The sequence below is a fragment of the Corythoichthys intestinalis genome, chromosome 8, assembly GCF_030265065.1.
Source record: "Corythoichthys intestinalis isolate RoL2023-P3 chromosome 8, ASM3026506v1, whole genome shotgun sequence".
Taxonomy (NCBI): Eukaryota; Metazoa; Chordata; class Actinopteri; order Syngnathiformes; family Syngnathidae; genus Corythoichthys; species Corythoichthys intestinalis.
The window spans coordinates 8,875,656-8,895,467 of NC_080402.1; the positions used below are offsets into that span (position 1 = coordinate 8,875,656).

At 39.3% G+C, this 19,812-nt stretch overlaps 1 protein-coding gene across 3 annotated transcripts in view; it reads right to left on the reverse strand.

Moving 5' to 3' along the window:
* Nucleotides 1-19,812, reverse strand: part of LOC130920226 (calmodulin-regulated spectrin-associated protein 3-like) — a 46,227-nt gene that overhangs the window by 19,175 nt on the left and 7,240 nt on the right. For 2 of the 3 annotated variants that reach the window (XM_057843269.1, XM_057843267.1), the window contains exons 2-9: nt 12,442-12,719; nt 12,235-12,375; nt 10,926-11,018; nt 10,800-10,835; nt 7,264-7,311; nt 4,613-4,751; nt 4,398-4,537; nt 4,239-4,332 (exon numbers count right to left, since the gene is read on the reverse strand). In XM_057843269.1, coding sequence (XP_057699252.1) covers nt 4,239-4,332; nt 4,398-4,537; nt 4,613-4,751; nt 7,264-7,311; nt 10,800-10,835; nt 10,926-11,018; nt 12,235-12,375; nt 12,442-12,719 — 969 coding nt within the window. The remainder of the gene's footprint in view (nt 1-4,238; nt 4,333-4,397; nt 4,538-4,612; nt 4,752-7,263; nt 7,312-10,799; nt 10,836-10,925; nt 11,019-12,234; nt 12,376-12,441; nt 12,720-19,812) is intronic. The other variant, XM_057843268.1, reaches the window with a different exon arrangement.

Consider the following 19,812-nt stretch of genomic DNA (forward strand, 5'->3'; position numbering starts at 1 on the left):
ACACTGATGGTTTGGTAAACTTGTTAGCATGTTCTTTATGCTATAGTTATCTGAATAACTCTTAACAGCTAGGGCCACATTCGCGTTCTGCCTTTGGCAATGTGTGTTCAATTGTATTATTGACTTTTTTATATTGAAATGCATGCTTTTAGTTTGTGGCGCTTTCACACCTACGAGTGGCCTACTCGCACTTGTTTACGTGAAGAAGAGCGCTCTCACTCGCCAGAAGAAGACGGACAGCTACGCAGCTCTGAGTGAGTGGGCGAAATAGCGAGAGAGAAACACGGCTGCAAACCTACTTTCATTGTTTATGCTTGTAAAATATCTCTACAGAGGCAACGCCTGTGTGTATCATCTTTTCTGTTGTTGTTGTGTGTTTTCCACCCGCGATCGGACAGAGCCAGTTGTGTGGTTGTTTGAACTATGTGCTAATGCTAGCGAACGCATGCTAACCGTTTGTGTCATTGCTGTAATAGCACCTAATTATCATTTATTTACGTTGATGCGAACCTGTTCGGTATCGAGGACAAAATTGATTCAGCAAATTATACGGATGTCCAGCATCATCATTTGGGAGTTTAGCTCGCTGTATTGCCAGGACCGAGCCGTAGCGTCCTGGTGAGGGCAGTATATTCGCAATTCGTTATTCATGCATCATGTAACATCATACTGTACACTTATTCAGCATGTTGTTCTCTATTGTATTTTATATTAAATTGCCTTTCAAAATGACATATCTGTTTTATTTGTTGGATTTTATCAAGTAAATTTCCCCCAAAAATGCGACTTATACTCCGGTGCGACTTATATACGTTTTTTTTGTCTTTGTTGGGCATTTTATGGCTGGTGCGACTTATGCTCAGGTGCGACTTGTAGTCAGAAAAATACGGTACATGAATTTTCAATTCCATGCATGCTTCCCCAATGCCCTGATGAGTACACGGACCCCTGACATTTGAAGTGGGGCTACGTCTACACTAGCAAGGATAATTTTTTATCTTGTAATGCGGACAATATTTTATCACTGTCCGCACTATGTTTAAGGACAATTTATAAATGCCCCCTCCTACACGAGACACCTGCGCAAAAAGTTCCAGCTTCATGTGAAATGTCTTGTTCGATGTTCGATGTCTCCTCCGTACATATTCAAGAATAATGGGGAATGTTCATGTTGACCACTCTGGGCGAAAACGCGCCTGTGCATGTCCACGTGCATCCCCAGTGCAGTACCGCCCTCTCGGCTTAGCAAAAACACTTTTCTAATCCACTTTTCTGACACACTTAAGACTTGCGACTAACAGTAAACAATCACATGTTTACGTTTCTGGAGATGATCTGATGGCGGTTGCTTAATGTTCGTGCTTGTACAACCATGCACGAGCTTAACACAGGCTGCAGTGACACTTTTGGCTGGAGGTGGAAGGCGCGAGTAAAAAAGTGACAAACTCTGTATACGAAGAGGCAGTCTTGAAGTACACTTTTAACCAATAAACAAAAATACAATGCAAGTCAGTGTAATGGCACAATAAAATTTGCGATACATGGCTTACGATAACGGTTAATTAACAATATGGTGATAGAAAAATTATCTATATGCTCATGAATGCTCGTGTTTGATTGCCACTGATGGCGCATGACATCAACATTTGTTCATTCACCCCTCCCAGTCAAAATGAATTGGACGTCTATAACACCACCAATGGTGGACAATGAGTTAACATAGATACTATTCTTGTGGAAAATTTTGCTATCAATGAGCTGACATAGAGACTATTATAGTGAAAAATATTGCTAGCAACCTGTTGGTTCCTTTATTAAACAGTCTTTTTAAAACAATATATCATTTTATTGGCTGGAGCAACTAGATATCCTACTGGCAGACAAAGTCAGCCACTCATCATATTGATATATGGTATTTTCACACTTTCACATTCACTTACGCGATTTCGACTTTACGATGCTGGTGTTTCGTGTGTCATTTTTCCCCCCCTTTTTTCAGTCGAATAACAGTGCCACGCCTGCAAATTTATTGCAAGTCGCCCATTTTTGCTTAGTTTTTTACTTTATTTCATTAATATGACTTAAAATTAGGGCTGTCAAAATTATCGCGTTAACGGGCGTTAATTAATTTTTTAAATTAATCACGTTAAAATATTTGACGCAATTAACGCAGATGTCCCGCTCAGACAGATTTAAATGACAGTACGCTGAAACGGTCACTTGCTGTTATGGAATTTTGCCGCCCTCTGCTGGCGCTTGGGTGAATGACCATCTCGCATATTGCCTCAAACAGATTACATCATATGAGGCCGTTTATGGACATTAAGAGTGAAGAGAATGCCACCGGCCGCTTGGGGGCAGCGCCGTTCCATACTCATGTTATTTCTTCTAAACGTGGGAGAATTAGTAGTTTATGCTGTATTCACAATGCAATGCAAATTGCTATTTGTACTCCACACATATTTCGGTAAGTTTTCTTTCTTTTAGTGGCAATTATGTGTCTCTTGTTGTATTTTGGGTAAGATATGTACAAATATATGTTATACAGTAGAGGCGAATGGACACAGGCATTCTTTGGACCGCGCCGTTTATTGGCAACTTCACAACAAACATACATTGGGGAGAACAAGTATTTGATACACTGCCTATGGGAAAACCCACTGGCAGTGTATCAAATACTTGTTCTCCCCACTGTAAGTATCGTTCAGTGAAAGCATAACAAAAATAAATTCCTATCCATCCCCAAAAAAATAATGTTCACAAAAAGAAAAGCACTTCAGTCTATAGTAACGAGGCCCTATTCTGACACACAGTTAAACAACAATGAAAAATGAACTGGCATTCCATATCAAAATAGCTATGCAAAATACACGTAAAACTTAAGAATTTGGTCACTCTATTTTTATTATTGTTATTTTTATTCCTCTTATTATTATATTAACTCTACTTTTGATTGAAAATTTTACAAATTTTATCAAAACGAAACCATGAAGAGGGGTTTTTATATAAAATTACTGTAACTTGTAACTATAACATTTATCGTTTAAGAACTACAAGTCTTTCTATCCTTGGATCACTTTAACAGAAAGAATGTTAATGCCATTTGTGGATGTATTGTTACAATAAACAAATACAGTAGTTGTACAGTATGTTGTATGTATATATCCGTCGTGTGTCTTATCTTTCCATTCCAACAATAATTTACAGAAAAATATGGCATATTTTAGAGATGGTTTGAATTGCGATTAATTGCGATTAATTACAATTAATTAATATTTAAGCTGTAATTAACTCGATTAAAATTTTTAATCGTTTGACAGCCCTACTTAAAATACATGTTTTTGGATAGTTTTCTTTAATTAAGAGGGGATTTAGAGGTACTTAAAGGGTAATTCCAATTTACAAGGAAATCCGGGTTACATCGCCAGTGCAGGAACGGAACTCGTTATGTTACGTTACGACGTACCCGCCTTAATTGATTTCAACTTTACGACGCCGGAGTCTAGTCCGCCATTTTGTCTCCAGTCTTTTTTTTTTTTCTGGATCACGTAAACAGTACCTTATTGTACCTTACAGTATCTTGTTATAACCCGGAATTTAGGAAGTTCTGACTGGTACCACCGCCGTCGGTACCAATAAGAACTTCCTAAACTCCCGGATGTCCCGCGCAATCCGGTACTGTTGGCAACCCTAAGTACTTCCCATAGGCGGAGTTTGACTTTTGGGGCAGGAGGGGGCACAAAATGTTGATGACCTCAAAACGCAGTGTTAGCAATAAAATTAACTTACAAGAATATTTATAATAATAAGTTGACAATGAGTGTTTTTTGTTTCCAATCATTCTTGAGGGGAATTCTAAATCAGGCTGCTTAGGCAATACTTTTCGCCAAGATCGTCATCCATTGAATTTGGTACGCCCGACGGTCATTCATTTGTGTTGCAATTTTATTGCTTTACAACTTTTATACATACACGTCTTGGCGAGGACAGTACAATGATATCCAATACACGTTTTTGGATGGCTATTTTGAGATTTAGGGGTTATTTAGGGGTACTTAAAGGGTTAATTCCGATTTACACGGAAATCCGGGTTACATCGCCAGCGTAGGAACGAAACTCGTCGTAACCCGGAGACTACCTGTAGTTTTTTTTTTACTGTCAGCCCGCCAGGCTTATAAAAAATACAGGCAAACCCTGTTAAATGTAGACAGAACTGTGACTTTTCGCCCAATACTCACCTGTGAGATCGACGGCTTCTATCGGTTGGACAAATTCCGGCTTCTTGATCTCGAACCACTCTAGCAATTCTGCTACAAAGCTCATGATGTTCAGCTAAGGAACAAAAAACAATGGGTTAAAAATCTGAAAGAATTCACAACTTTTGCTATGATGCTTACATGTAAAAGAGGCGGAGCATAGAGAAGATCCTCGAGCGGAAGAAGGCAGCAACTCTGCAAACTGTTCTCACAAAACTCTTTAATCAGCTGCAAATTGTAAAGACTATCAGCCACTGACATGGTGTCCTTCAGACAAACATCTGGTGGGAAGAATATTTCAATTATTGACGTTTCACGAGGTAATGATCAATGTTTGATGACGCGTGCGAGCGTACCCTCAAGAGGCAGCACGCCGGGGCAGTAGAAGTGCATCACAGCAGCTATAGCGCAACCATTAGATAGATCTTTGACGGCGGTGACCAACGGGAAGGTGGGCGTCAGCTTGGACTGCACTTTGTCCTTCCTGTAGCGGATCTAATGGAGAAGAGAAGCTATTGAGCAGGAAGGGCTATCACCTATGAGGACAATAAGACTAAAAAAAAGGTGTGAGTCTTTCTCGCGTGATTTAAAATCAACCCCTTGATGCCTGAATTTACATTCAACAAAAATGCAATAAAAAGCTTTGGGGGAATGCATAAGTAAATAAAGATATTAATAATTTCTAAAAATGAATATACAGTAATCCCTCGCTACTTTGCGCTTCAGACTTTGCACCGTCAGTCAATTGCAGATTTTTAAAAAAAATTTTTTTTTCAATAAATAAATAAATAGATAAATAAATGAGCTAGCCCGATCCGGTCACACGTCAATCATTTAACTTGTTAAACAGTTGCTGTGGCAACTCATTGTGTGTAAGTGGCCAGCTTGAGTGGATTTTTGCGATTTTTCACTCATCGTGGCGGGTTCTGGTCCCCAATAACCGTGAAAAACGAGGGATAATTGTATACCGTTATGTAAGTATCGAAAAATACAGCAAAAAAAAAAGGGGAAATCATAAATAAATGAAAAAAAGTCCTTAAAGAATTTAAAAAATATATATTAAAAAAAATATAAATAAAATTTAAAAATACAATATATAGAAAATGTATTACATTTACAAATTATAATATTAGAAAAATAAGAAAATCATTTTTTAAAAAATATAACAATATATTCATTTTTTTTAAAAAAATTTAATTCACCCCAAAATTATTTTATTATTATTATTATTATTATTTATTTATTTATTATTATTCACCGTAATTTTCGGACTATAAGGCGCACCTGTCTATAAGCCGCCACGCACCAAATTTGACACGAAAACAGAATTTGTTTATAGATAAGCCACACTGGACTAGAAGCTACAGCTGTCCTCACTGTATTATGGGATATTTACACCAAAAGATATTAGCCAGTAATGCTATATTTGACAGCAGCATCATAAGACTGTCGTAAGATTAAATGAATCACCATGAAGCTTTGCAGTCAATTGGCTGCAAAGCTTCATTGATTCAAGAAGCTTCATCGGGCCATCACTGCTCCTTCGGCGGAGACAGTCAACCTCTGCTGCCACCTGCGGTCAAAACTATTGTCATCAAACATGCCTCCTAACATGCATTGCGGCGCTACAGATGTATATAACAATCAAACTCATGTTCTGTGCTAATTATTTCTTCAGTTACTGTTCTAGTTGTTTCATTAATTGCTGGTTATGTATTTGGCAACACTGTATTTGACAGTGGTGCCATAAGACCGTCATAAGACCATCATAATTATGATACGACACGGCCATGAGCATTAATGAATGCTTATAACAGATGTAATTTTGTGTCATCTGGAAAATTATCTCAGTTTTGAATGGATGTAAAGATCCAAGTTAGACATAAATGCCATTGATAGTGTTATGTCCCAATTATAACGGTCTTATGGCGCCGCTGTCAAAGAAAGTGTGACCTATAAACCCCAAAAAAATCAACAAATTAGCCGCGCTGAACTAGAAGCCGCCAGATTCAAAATGAGGGCAAAAAGTAGTGGCTTATAGTCCGAAAATTATGGTAATTATTTTTTCAGTATATGTATCTAGTTTTATTTTGATCATTTTTTAATCATTCGGGTTATTGTCATTTTCGCTGCAATTTTCAATTTAATTTACTATATTTTTCAATTAACTTATTGAATGCCCATGATGGCGATGGATTTTTATGTACAGTACTTATTTATTCCTCCATTTTTTACAGATATACAGTATTTGTTAATTGAAAATTCAGTAATCAAGGGGTTTAAAAAAAGGTAAAAAAAGCAAGTCAAGCTGTGAAGCCACAATGTACTGTACTCTCCGGCCACTTCATTAGGTACACCTGCACAATGTCATGGTAAGCGATCACAATATCAAAATGTTTACATGACTTTTAATGAACATACCTTACATATTTTTTATATACAGAGATGGCAAAAAAAAGCTAATTCTGCGCCATTTTGACTGGGAATGATGGCGAACTCTCCCAGTCAAAATGGATTGGACGTCTAGCGCTGTCAATGTCAGCCAATAAGTTAGCAAAAAATATAAATATCAATTTCAGAATTATTCGAAAGTGACATTATTTCTATTTTTTGGGATCTTGTGTAAAATGTTGAAGGACTTTTTTTTGTTGTTGAAAGTTTTAAACCACAATCAAGCATTATTTCCATTGGCAACACACAACTCTTGTTTGTGCAGGTGTTCCTGATGTTCTGACCAGAACGTGAGTGCCACTTGATCAAAACGACATAAGCACACACCAAACACTGGGTGCGGATTCAAGCTTCCGAACACAAACAACAGGCAAGAAGCTTAAAAACTCAAAGGTGTCTTCAGGTGAGAATTTGTGTGCCGCATGCAGCAGAAGCGCACGCACGCATTCCAGTTTGTTTGCAAAGTGAGATGAGGGTGAAGGGGTTCGTTTAAAGGGGTGCGCTGCTGGGAGGGGCGGGGGGTGACCACAAGAGCGATCGAGCTGTTATACGTTACCACTGGAGGTTTGTTCCCCGACTCCTTCAAACAAAAAGCGATTGCATGCTGGACGGGGCCGGGGCAGAAAGAGGGACACAAGCGTAAAAATGACAAAAAGGGACCCTCGGAAACACATCGTAACGCTGACACACATAGGGGAGGTTTGGGTGGGGGGGTACACAAGATGGATGGGGCTTCACCTCCCTCCTCCCCAGCGTCCCCTTCTCATCACACTAATGATTGAGAGTCGTGGATTTGAGATTTTAATACAGAGCCAATTGAGACATTGTGCGTAAAGTCTGCACACCCCCTTGAAATGTTGGTAGTAAAAGGTCAAATCAAAACCATTCATTTAACATGTACGACTCAATGTTTTGGAGCAAGGAAGTGAAAATAAAGAGCTCATGGGGTTGCACAAGTGTACAACACGCCCTCCTAAAACTGGGGAGCAGCTGTGTCCGGAATGAATATGTCACATTCAAACACATGTCAGGTTTTCTTGATTCATATTTTATGAATTTCCGCCACATTGACTTTGGATCTACTGTCATTAGTTAGCTCAGTTTCACTTAATGCACTGGTCAGCTAATTTTTGCTAGTAACTTTCACAAATGAGTTAGTAACTTCATTTCTTTGTTTGTTTTGCAAATGTTAGTTAGTTAGTTAGTTAGTTAGTTAGTTAGTTAGTTAGTTAGTTAGTTAGTTAGTTAGTTAGTTAGTTAGTTAGTTAGTTAGTTAGTTAGTTTTCAAATACGATTATTTAGTTAGGTCGTTAGTTTTGAAAGTCACATTAATAGGATTTGAAATAGTCAATTAGTTTTGCAAGTAACATTATTAGTGAAACAGTTGGGCTACTTTTTTTAAGTAATATTATATAGTTCGTTCGCTAGATGGATGGATGGATGGATGGATGGATAGATAGATAGATAGATATGCAAGTTAGTTCATTTCTAAAGTAACATTTATTTAGTTGGTTGGTTATGCAAGTAACTGGTTGCTAGTTGGTTATTTAGTATTGTTGTATTGGTTTTGCGAAGTTATTTAGTAAGTAGTTAGCTATGTACGTAACACTAGGTAGTAAAAAACAAGTTAAATTTTCCAAATACCATTATTTAGTTAGTTTGTTGGTTAGTTATGAAAGTTTCATTATGTGGTTTAGTGAGTGAGTGAGTGAGTGAGTGAGTGAGTGAGTGAGTGAGTGAGTGAGTGAGTGAGTGAGTGAGTGAGTGAGTGAGTGAGTGAGTGAGTGAGTGAGTGAGTGAGTGAGTTAGTTAGATATGCAAGTAACTTGAGTTAGTTCATTTCTGAAGTAACATTTATTTAGTTGGTTGGTTATGCAAGTAACTGGTTAGTAGTAAGCAAATATCTAGTTCATTTCTCAAGTAACATTAGTTAGTTAGTTAGTTAGTTAGTTAGTTAGTTAGTTAGTTAGTTAGTTTTCAAACACGATTATTTAGTTAGGTGGTTAATTTTGAAAGTCACATTAATAGGATTTGAAACAGTCAATTAGTTTTGCAAGTAACATTATTAGTGAAACAGTTGAGTTACTTTTTCAAGTAATATTATTTATTTAGGTGGTTACTTAGTTTTGTAAGTTAGTTAGTTAGTCAGTTAGTTAGTTAGATATGCAAGTAACTTGAGTTAGTTCATTTCTAAAGTAACATTTATTTAGTTGGTTGGTTATGGAAGTACCTCTGGTTAGTAGTAAGCAAATATCTAGTTAGTTTTTTTGGTTAGTTGATTAGTTAAATTTGCAAAAAACATTGGTTTTGCGACATTTAGTTAGTAATTAGTTATGTACATAACTCTAGGTCGTAAAAAACAAGTTAGTTTTTCAAATACCATTATTTAGTTAGTTTGTTGGTTATTTATGAAAGTTACATTATGAGGGTTAGTTAGTTAGTTAGTTAGTTAGTTAGTTAGTTAGTTAGTTAGTTAGTTAGTTAGTTAGTTAGTTAGTTAGTTAGTTAGTTAGTTGAGATAAAAAAGTCATCCCCCGCAAGGGGGTGACAAAGCACGGGCAACAGGAACATCCATCGACTTCAAATAAAACTTCCCCCTTTCTAATAAATACTCTTAAAAAAGCTCTTGATCCAATAAAAGATCCCTAGCCCTTTCTTTAAAATAAGGTAATATAAATAACTTTAAAAGTGTCCAATAACTTCAAAATATCCTTTAAAAAGTTAATGGTCCCACAAATTTATAAAAAAAAAATTAAAAATAATAAAATAATAAAAGAAAAAAAGGTTAGGAAAAAAAGGTTAGGGTTAGTTAGTTAGTTAGTTAGTTAGTTAGTTAGTTAGTTAGTTAGTTAGTTAGTTAGTTAGTTAGTTAGTTAGTTAGTTAGTTAGTTAGTTAGTTAGTTAGTTAGTTCATTTTTCAAGGAACCTTATTTATTTAGTTGGTTATGCAAGTAACATTGGTAGTTTTGCAACAGTTGAGTAAGATATGCAAGTAACTTAGTTCAGAAAGTTACATCAATATGGTTAGAAACAATTTTCTAGTTTGCTAGATAGTTCATTTTTCATGTAACATTTAGTTAGTAGGTAGGTTATGCTAGTAATATTGTTAGTTTTGCAACAGTTGGTCAGTTGTTTTTTAAAGTAACATGACTTAATTGTTTAGTTCTCAAGTAGCATTATTAGTGTTGAAAGAGGTACTTTTTCAAGTAGCAGTATTTATTTAGTTGGTTAGTTAGTTTTGAAAGTTATATATGTACTGTATGTGTGTGTGTGTGTATATATATATATATATATATATATATATATATACATATATGTACACACAATTTTGCAAGTTAGTTATGCAAGTAACTAGTTAGTTCATTTTTCAAGTAACATTTATTTCGTTAGTTGGTTGTTTTGCAAGTAGCTAAGTTAGTATTGAGTATATAACTAGTTAGTTTTTCAAGTAACAATATTTAGTTAGTTGGTTTTGAAAGTTACATTATTAGTTTTGCAAGTTTGTTAGATGTATAAGCAACTCTATTTAGTGTATTTCTTGAGTAATATTTTACTAATTTAGTTAGTTGTTTATGCAAGTAACTTTAGTTAGTAACAAGCAAATAACTATGTGGTTAGTTGGTTAGTTAGTTTTTATAGCAAGTATAAAGCAAGGAACTAGGTAGTTAGTTTTTCCAGTATCCTTTTTAGTAGTTTAGTTTTACAACAGTTAGTAAAAACGTTCAATTTTGGATGTAACCATCGTTAATTTTTTTACTAATAGTTAGTTTTCTTCAGTACTTTTTTTGTTACTTATTTACATATTTATATTGTTAGTTTGAAATTTACACTGTTAGTTTTGCCAGTAAATTTGATTAGAGAGATCGTGGAACATTATGTTCACTTGTAGCCTCAGAGAGTACAAACATGAGGCAAAAGACCGAGGGACAAATGAACACGCTCTCATTGATGGGCAGCTATTTAAAGGACAGACGCGTACACACACACACTTATATATTTTTATGTGGCATTTCCAGCAGGCACAGCGACGTCAGCCCCGGCGGGTGCACGCACACACGTCGTTAGGAGATGAGCGAGCGAAGGCGCACTTACGGGGACCAGCTTCCAGTACCAGCGGGTGGGCGGACCCTGCCACGGAGCCACAAATTAAGGGACAGAGAGACACAGTGAGGTTGATGATGACAGATGTACATCCATTCACATGTAAGTGGAATGTACCGTTTCCTGGGAGGGCTGCGGGTCAGCATTCGGTGGCGGCGGTTGTTTGGGCGTCTCTTCTTCCTCGGTGCTTTCTCTCAACTTCTGGTTCAACTTTTAAGACAGGACATATTCATAGACGGAGTTTGAGTTTTGGGGCGGGGGGGCACAACATGTTGATGACCCCAAAACACAGTGTCAGCAATAAAATTAACTTACAAGATTATTTATAATAATAAGTTGAAAATGAGCAGTTTTTTTTGTTTCCCATCATTCTTGAGGGGAATTCTAAATCAGGCTGGTTAGGACAGCTATACTTTTCGCCAAGATCGTCATGCATTGAATATGGTACGCCCACCGGTGTTGTGCCAATATAGTTACCCCAGTCAAAAATTGTATCACCTGGGTGGAGCCAATATGAAGGTGGTTTTGTGTCATCATTATTCGATCCCCCCCCAAAAAAGTTGCTTCAATCCCCCCCCAAAAAAAGTTGCTTTAATCAAAATATACTGTGCAAAAATAAATTTGAAACTAAAAAAAAAAATGCATTTGAAATGGAATTTTTGTTTTGTTTTGTTTTTTGAAGGAAGTCAATTTTGGGGGGTTGAAGCAACTTTTTTGATTGCATTAATGTTGTTTTGCATTTGGGCCACATTTTGGCTTGGACATTTGTGTCTTTTTTATTCAATCAAAACATAAGTTGCTTAAAACAAAAATATATATTTTCAAAAGATAAATTCCTTCAATCAAAAAAAAAAAGAAACATTTCAATCATAGAAAAGTTTTTGAATGTGAAAAAATATTTGAGACTCAAATATTTGCATTTGAACACTTAATTTTTCATTTAAAAAGTTTTCTTTGATTTTCGCAATCCTTTTTGTGTGACATTTGTGTCTAAATCATTCAATAATCCCCCAAAAAGTTGATTCCATCAAAAAAAAAAAAAATTCAAACAAAGAAAAAATAATTTGAAAAATAAAATTGGCCTCCCCTAATTTTTTTTTTTTGGGGGGGGGGGGGGGGGGGGGGTAATATGCTAAGCAAATGACCGTCTAAGGTGCCCGTCACCTGATCTGTTCAAAAAATCATTTTGACCCATTATAAAAATCTTTTTTGTTCATTTCATTATTTTTTGTTGTTTGTTTTATTGCTTTACAACTTATATATATATATATATATATATATAGGAAAGTCAATTCCATGCAATGAAACTCTTCGGCCACCAGGGGGGCTGCCCCCCCTTAAACTCCGCTTATGGACATATTCACTGCTTGTTAGATGACAATCATTACTGAGCTGAACCAAATTTGTGAGGGAAATGACGGCTTACCCTGTTGACCCAGAAGAGCAGCGCGTTCTCCCACGGTGCCCCGACACCCATTTGCCCGGCCTCGGCCGCCATTTTGACCCGGTCTACGATCTCCCTGGCGGCCAGGGACATCAGCGAGTCCATCACGGCCAGGTGGGCGTTCTGCACCAAACATTTTTGTTAGTGAAAATGAATTAGTGTCCACAATGTTTACCAGACATATCCTACCATCTTGACGGGAGTGCAGCTGAGGTCATCCTCGCTAACGTCCACATCTTGGACCTGTGGGGCCACGCCTTTTTTGGTAAGGAACTGCAGCAGGGAGCAGTTGTCGGAGGGCACATCCCGCGAGGCCGAGGTGGGCACGCCGCGGGCCCGGAGAAGCAAGGCCACGGCTCGACAGTAGATCTCCGGGGAGACCAGCAGCTCGGCCACTGCCGGCTTGAGGTGCTCCTGATCATACTGGTCCTTATAGAGTGGCTCGCGCAACTCCACTGGCACATTTTCTGTCGACACACACACACAAAAAAAAAAAAAAAAAAAAGCGTAACTCATAGACTTCACTATCAGTTGACGAGACAGGTCCTACAGACATTGCGCCACGGCTTCCCATAGGTGGCCAGTCTAACAGGACGAAAATCTTAGTGCATAGAAGCAGGCAGGAGTGTCCCAAGAGTGATTTGGTCAAAGATTCATGGCAATTATTATCTAAAATAATGCACTTCGAAACTTTGAAAATGAATGACAACTGCCCGTTTTTTTTTTTTTTTTTTTTTGCTTTTAACCAAGAATCTCGATTGTTTTACGTTCATATCTATAGAGATTCTGGTATTTATTCACGAGAATTTTAAACTTAAAAAGATCTTTTATTTGTGATGGCCGCAATGTTGGATTTTGTATTCATACACAATAGCGTAACTTTACATTCAAATAATCAGGTAATTTCCGGCCAACTGCCTATTTTTGGGCAAAAAAAAACAGTAATTTAGACATTTCTGCGTCCATTCAAATCCATTAAAAAAAAAAATCGGCTTTTATTTTATTTTACGTAACATTTCAATATAAAAACGTTGAGGGCCAGATAGCTGGCAAGGCGTGTTGAGGCATTAGTGCCATTCAACCTAGATCCGGGGTCCTCAATTAGCAGACCGTGGTCCACGACCGGACCACAGCACACCTCTCTGCGGACCCAGAGCAAACGGCACTTTAAAAAAAACAAGAACTTTTTTGCTTTGCGCTACTATTCTATCGCTAAATTCTGTTTCATTTTTAGTAGGGTTGTTCCGATAATGTTTTTTTGCTCCCGATCCGATCGTTTTAGTTTGCGTATCTGCCGATCCCGATATTTCCCGATCCGATTGCTTTTTTTTTTTTTTGCTCCCGATTCAGTTCCAATCATTCCCCATAATTTTTCCCGATCATATACATTTTGGCAACGCATTAAGAAATATATGAATAAAACTCGGACGAATATATACATTCAACATGCAGTACATAAGTACTGTATTTGTTTATTATGACAATAAATCCTTAAGATGGCATTTACATTATTAACATTCTTTCTGTGAGAGGGATCCATGGATAGAAAGACTTGTCATTCTTAATGTGACTTTGTATATTGTGACTAAATATTGCCATCTAGTGTATTTGTTGAGCTTTTAGTAAATGATACTGTAGCCATTTAACTGTTCTGCCCAAATGCATGATGGGAAGTGCAACCATGACTGTGCGTAGTGGCACCAATTGATATATCTTCTCTGCGTTGGGAAATAACATACGGTGTTAAGAAAAAGATCAACTACTTCGTTTCTAACCCACATTGCTTCCCACGATATTTCTAATTGTTGAGAGGGATTTTAAGGCTTTAGCCAATTAAATAAAGGCTCCAAAGACTGCCAAAATTCACTCTACTCATTTTACGTTGCCTTTTAGCTCTAGATATAGGTAAAACGGCGCCATTATAGATTGAACGCGACAATGCGTGAGTGGGTCGTGCAGCGCATGCGTTAATTGCGTTAAATATTTTAACGTGATTAATTTTTAAAAAATTAATTACCGCCGTTAATGCGATAAATTAGACAGCCCTACTTTAAGCCAAAACTAAAGACTCTGGATGAGTGTAAGACATTTCGTCTGTAACGTTAAATACAATTAGAGAACGATATAATTAAAAAATATATATATATTAACAAAAGGCATGTCCGATATTTTTTTGCCGATTCTGATACTTTGAAAATGACGTGATCGGACCCAATCGATCGGGATCTCAATCGATCGGGACATCTTTAATTTTTAGTCAAATATCTTCCATGTTCCCACTTCTGTTGTCATATCTAAGACAATGCTGATTGGCTGAGAGAGCCTGCGTGGATGCGCTGATTTGCTGAGAGAGCGTGCATTGATGCGCTGATTGGCTAAGAGAGCCTGCATGCTGCTAGCTAGCTAGAGTGGACGGAACGCAGCAGTGTGAAACACAAGTCACACCCGGCACTTTGCAATCTGTTTGTTTTCTGTTTGCCACCAGTAGAAGACCTAATGTAACAAAATGGCATGCTCAAAGTTGACCAAGAGAAGAAAAAGTGGACAACAAAATTCACCTTTTCAATGAGGAATGGACTGACAAATATGCGTCCATTTTGCCAATTGCATGTGAGGAAGGTTATTGTTAAACACAACAACAAATTGCAACGGAGGGCTCACTCAGAGTGTTGTGGGTGTTGGCCAAACATAAGCAGTTCTCTGATGGAGAAATAATAGAAGAGTGCATGACTGAAGTGACGGCAGCAATGTTTGAAGGAAAGAAAAGGAGGAAATGACAACAAAAATCTCACTCTCAGATTCATCAACCACAAGACGCACTGAAGTACTGGCCGATGATGTGAGTAAACAGCTTTATGACCCCAAATGCCATTTCTCTCATTGAGCAGTGTTTTACAGTTAAAGTTACTGTCAAAAAATATTATGTTTACACCTTAATAACAGAGCTTGTCATTTATGTTCCGTGTATATGAGTATGTGTGTATGTCAGCTCTTCTGGACAGTCCAGAACAAATGGCGGGACATCTTGTCTTGCCACAAGGAACATCTGATGCGGAGGAACCCGCTACCGAGAAGTGAACACTCAGCACTCACGTGGCGCTGAGGATGTCAAAATCATTAACATTCGTAGCCCTGACAACAATAACGCCTGAATTCTCCTGTCCAATCCGCAAACAGACAACCCTAAACAACGGCCAAACACACCCTTCTTCCAGGCAACAGCCTGCCTGACCAGAGCCTTTAAAAGACTGAATGTTTAACTAATCATTGTCATTTGTGACCCTGGATCCAGTTTTCCTCCTCGCCTGGGTCTCTCTGTTCTGTATGATTGCTGCCAACTTGGAATAAATTGTCTATTTGTGTTTTTCCAGCTTTTAAAATGGAGTCAGTACACGGGGTTAAGAATAAGGTGAACGCCTTTTGGCAGAGTTGTCGGGGTTCCGCCGGGTCGTTGAAATTGCGCTAGCACGGTTCCGGCAGTTCGGCTGGCGTGATTCCAGCAATCTGGCTGAAAGGTCATGAAGGAAGTTGACCTCTCGCCAAGCCGCGGAAACAGCGCCAGCCGAACGAAATAGTGTTCCACTCGCACCGCTCCCGCAAGCCAACCGGTGGGGGCCAAGATTCCGCGCGTTCACACCGTTGTTAACCCTTTGTACTGACTCCATGTTCCAAAAGTTTGAAGAAGGCTCACCGAAAACAGGTTGACACTTTTTCTTCATCGACAATGGTCAAAAACAAGGCAAAAACAGACGACGAAAAGACCCTGCTGGATCCAGGGTTGGCAAAACAAGGTTACATAGAAATGTTCCCGAGCAATGACTGTGTTATCTAAATGTTCAGTTCTTTTTGAAAGCTGCGGTGGAGTGGGCCGGGCCAAAGGCGTGGCTGGGTGTCGTCTTGGGATCATCTCTCTGTGGCAGGTTTGGGCGGTGAAGTTCGTGCGTCATCCTTTGTGGCTGGGACGTGGTTGCCACTGTGACCGACGCAGGTCTTGACGTCCCAGGCGCCTGCTATCAACTTGTTATCCTGGTTGGGCGAGGGTGTTCTCCAATGCTACTTGTTTTAGGACAGAGTGCCCTGCTCTTTGTCCTGGAGTGCCCGGGCGAACTGATTACGAGAGTTGATGGGTCAATCTTACTTGTGACGCACACACTGGGCTTCTGTGATAAGATGACGTTGTGTATCTTTTATGCTCTCTATTCTGCTTTTTTTCATTCAACTATTGTATAAGTGCTATTTCTTTTATATTAGATGTGTTACAGTAATACAAACAGTCCTACAGTAAATCTGAGAAATGGCACTATTCCCTGATTGATTATATTAAGTGTTTTGGAGTAATGCAAACATTTATATGGTGTGTGCGAGAAAAGTAACTATTCCCTTCAATCAGATTCCTTCAGTATATCGTTGTTGAAAGGAAAACTAAAGTTGTTGTAGTATATTTATCCTCTGCATAGAGCGACAAATATTTGTGCGGTACTGATGCGCTTCCATAAGTTCTCCAACTCCTCATTGGTGGTCAATGGCACTGAAACATGATCATTCTCTGCCAGCCTAAATGCAAGCAACGAACTTGTACTTAATAAGACTTGCTGCTACTCTGCAGTCTCATCGCATCTCCATCCACACCGCAGACACACAATGACGACTTGCCGTTCCCATAGTGACGACGTTCCCATTTCCTGTGAGATGATTGAGCCGATGAACGGATGGGAGTCGTGCTTATATAAGAAAAAAATGAAGTACTAGTTCGCAGACAGACACGGAGGGAGAGTTAGAGCCTTCCCTCCGGTCATCCCGACAGCCTGAAGAATGTGGGTCAGTGTTGCAGTGGCGTCCCGCAGTTGTCGTCTTTGTAAAATTGTGCGAGGCGGAACTCGCTTCAGTACTGCCGAGTCAACCGAGCTGATGACAACGTTATGATCTCGCTGAGGAAAAACTTGTTGACTTGCTATAAGTGTTTAATATGCCAAGGAACGGTTAAAAGGGAAAGACAATACTTAGTTGGCCGAAAATTACCTGATTATTTGAGTGTAAAGTTGCAATATTGTGTATGGATAAAACATGGTGGCCACCACAAAACAAAGAGCTTTTTAAGTTAAAAATTCTTGTAAATAAATGCGTAAATCACTGAATTTCTAAAGATATGAACGTAAAACAGTCTAGATTCTTGGTTAAAAGCAAAACAAAAAAACGGGCAGTTATCATTCATTTCACGTAAATTTTTCAAGCTAAAGTTGCGCCAATTTTTTCCATTCATTTTTTTCACGTTTCAAAGTGCATGCATGGTGCTATTTTATATAATAATTTCCATGAATACTCGACCAAATCACTCTTGAAACACTCCTGCCTAATCACTATAACTTTTGCGCTATTTCCACTTATGTTCAAATATTGCTATTTATATTTGTTAATAAAATCCAGTTTTCAAAATGTTTTTATAGTAATTTTTGACAACAAAGGTTTGAACTGAGTGGTGTATCAACTGAACCAATACACATGAAAGTTAGTATAAGTCAATACAGTTATTTTGCATTGATCATTTAACCTATCAATTGATTAGCTTCATATTTGTGAGAAATATAGCCCTGAATCTACATGCAGGTTATGCTGTTATATCGCCCCTACCAATGTTGAGACCTTTTTTAAAAAAAAAATTTAAATTCTTTTTTAAACCTGTCCTGTTCAGCTGTTTGACACAGAGAATGGAAGTCTAAGTGCCCGGTTGGTCTGAGCAGTTTTAATGTTTCACATTTAGAGTATGACATACTCCCATTGTGATCATTCAACATACCTCGTTTATTATGACAAAGCAGCGAACAGGAAGGGGTTATGGGGGAACAGAAGAAAAACACAAGAGAAGAAAGAAAAGAAACACAAACAACAAGAAGAAATACATTGAACGCCTACCCTAACTACTAATATGTTGGTGCTATCGTCAGCTAGATGTATTTCCGGTTGACACCATGTCAGGGGGCCTGTTGACAAGGGAAAGAGGGGGAGGGGGGTGGGGAGTCTATAAGCTAAGTGATAGAAAGGGGTAGAGTGTACACAAATCAGCTCTGTGATCCAGAACCCAGTAATCGTGTGAATCCCTTGTGAGTGTAAGCCTGTTTGCGGCCGACCCTACACAACCCCATTGCTAATCCCAGCACCGGGACCCCCCACCCGAGCGCGGCCAATCACATCCAGCTGCACGCGAGCCCCACCAAGCACACGACAGCCACGCAGACGAGCGGAGACGCCACGCGGGCGCCAACCCAGGGCCACGGCCCCCACCCAGCCAGCCCGCAGGCAGGGGGGCGAGGGCAGCGTAGCCTATTCCTCATCCCGCACCCCAGTAAAGGAACCATCACCCCCCGGGATCCAGGGTGGTCCCCCGGTCCACCCGCGCACCCATCAACCGGCCTTCAGGGATGGCAAGAGACGACGCACCACCAATCCCACCCCCGTCCGCCCAACCGGCCTACGAGCCACAGCCGCAGCCCCCCAACCGGCACGGCACGCCACTGGACCCCCAGCAGCCCTCCAAGTCCAAGGCATCCTCCGCCGGAGCAGGAAACATACAGTCGATACACCGGCGCCCAGCCAGCGACCTGCTACGGAGCACAGTGCGGATAGCCAGTCAGAGAACAGAGGGGAAGACGGAGGCAGGAGGACGCCGAGCAGCCGCCGCGGGGCGACGCCAGATCGGAGCCCCGACCTCCCCCAACTCCCGCAGCAGGCAGCCCAGGCAGAAGGGAGGCCATGCCCCGGGAGCCACACCATACTACTACTGCTACTGTTTTTTAATCCTTCGGTTTATAGTCCAGTGCACCTTATTGTTGATTTATTTGGGTTGTTGTAATTTTCGCAATATAAGGCGCACCTGACTATAAGCCGCCACCCGCCAAATTTGACACGAAAACGGCATTTGTTCATATATAACCCGCACTGCACTATAAGCCGCAGCTGTCCTCACTTTAGTATGGGATAGTTACACCAAAAGATATAAACCGGTAACACTTAATTTGACAGCAGCATCATAAGACCAAATGAACCACCATGAAGCTTTGAACCAATTAGCTGCAAAGCTTTGACCATCACTGCTCCCAAGGGGCAGACAGTCAACCTCTGCTGCCACTGAATGAATTGCAGCGCTACAGATGTAGAAAAAAACAATCAAAATTCATGTTCTGTGCTAATTATTTCTTCAGTTACTGTTCCAGTTGTTTCATTAATTGCTAGTCATGGTATTTTGTCACACTTTATTTAACAGTGGCACCATAAGATTATCATTAGGCAATCATAATTATGACATGAAATTGTCATGAGCATTGATGAATGCTTTTAACAGATGTCATTTACTGTTATCCAGTAAAATACCCCACTTTTGAATGGATGTAAAAGATCCGTGATGGACATAAATGGAGTTAGTGATATAATTTGCTGGGTGACACTTAATGACATCTCTCATAAGCATTCAGTAATGCCGATGATAGTGTCATGTTATAATTATGACGGTCTTATGACCAGTGGCGGAGCTAGAGGGGGGGCCGGGGTAGCACTGGACCCCCCTAA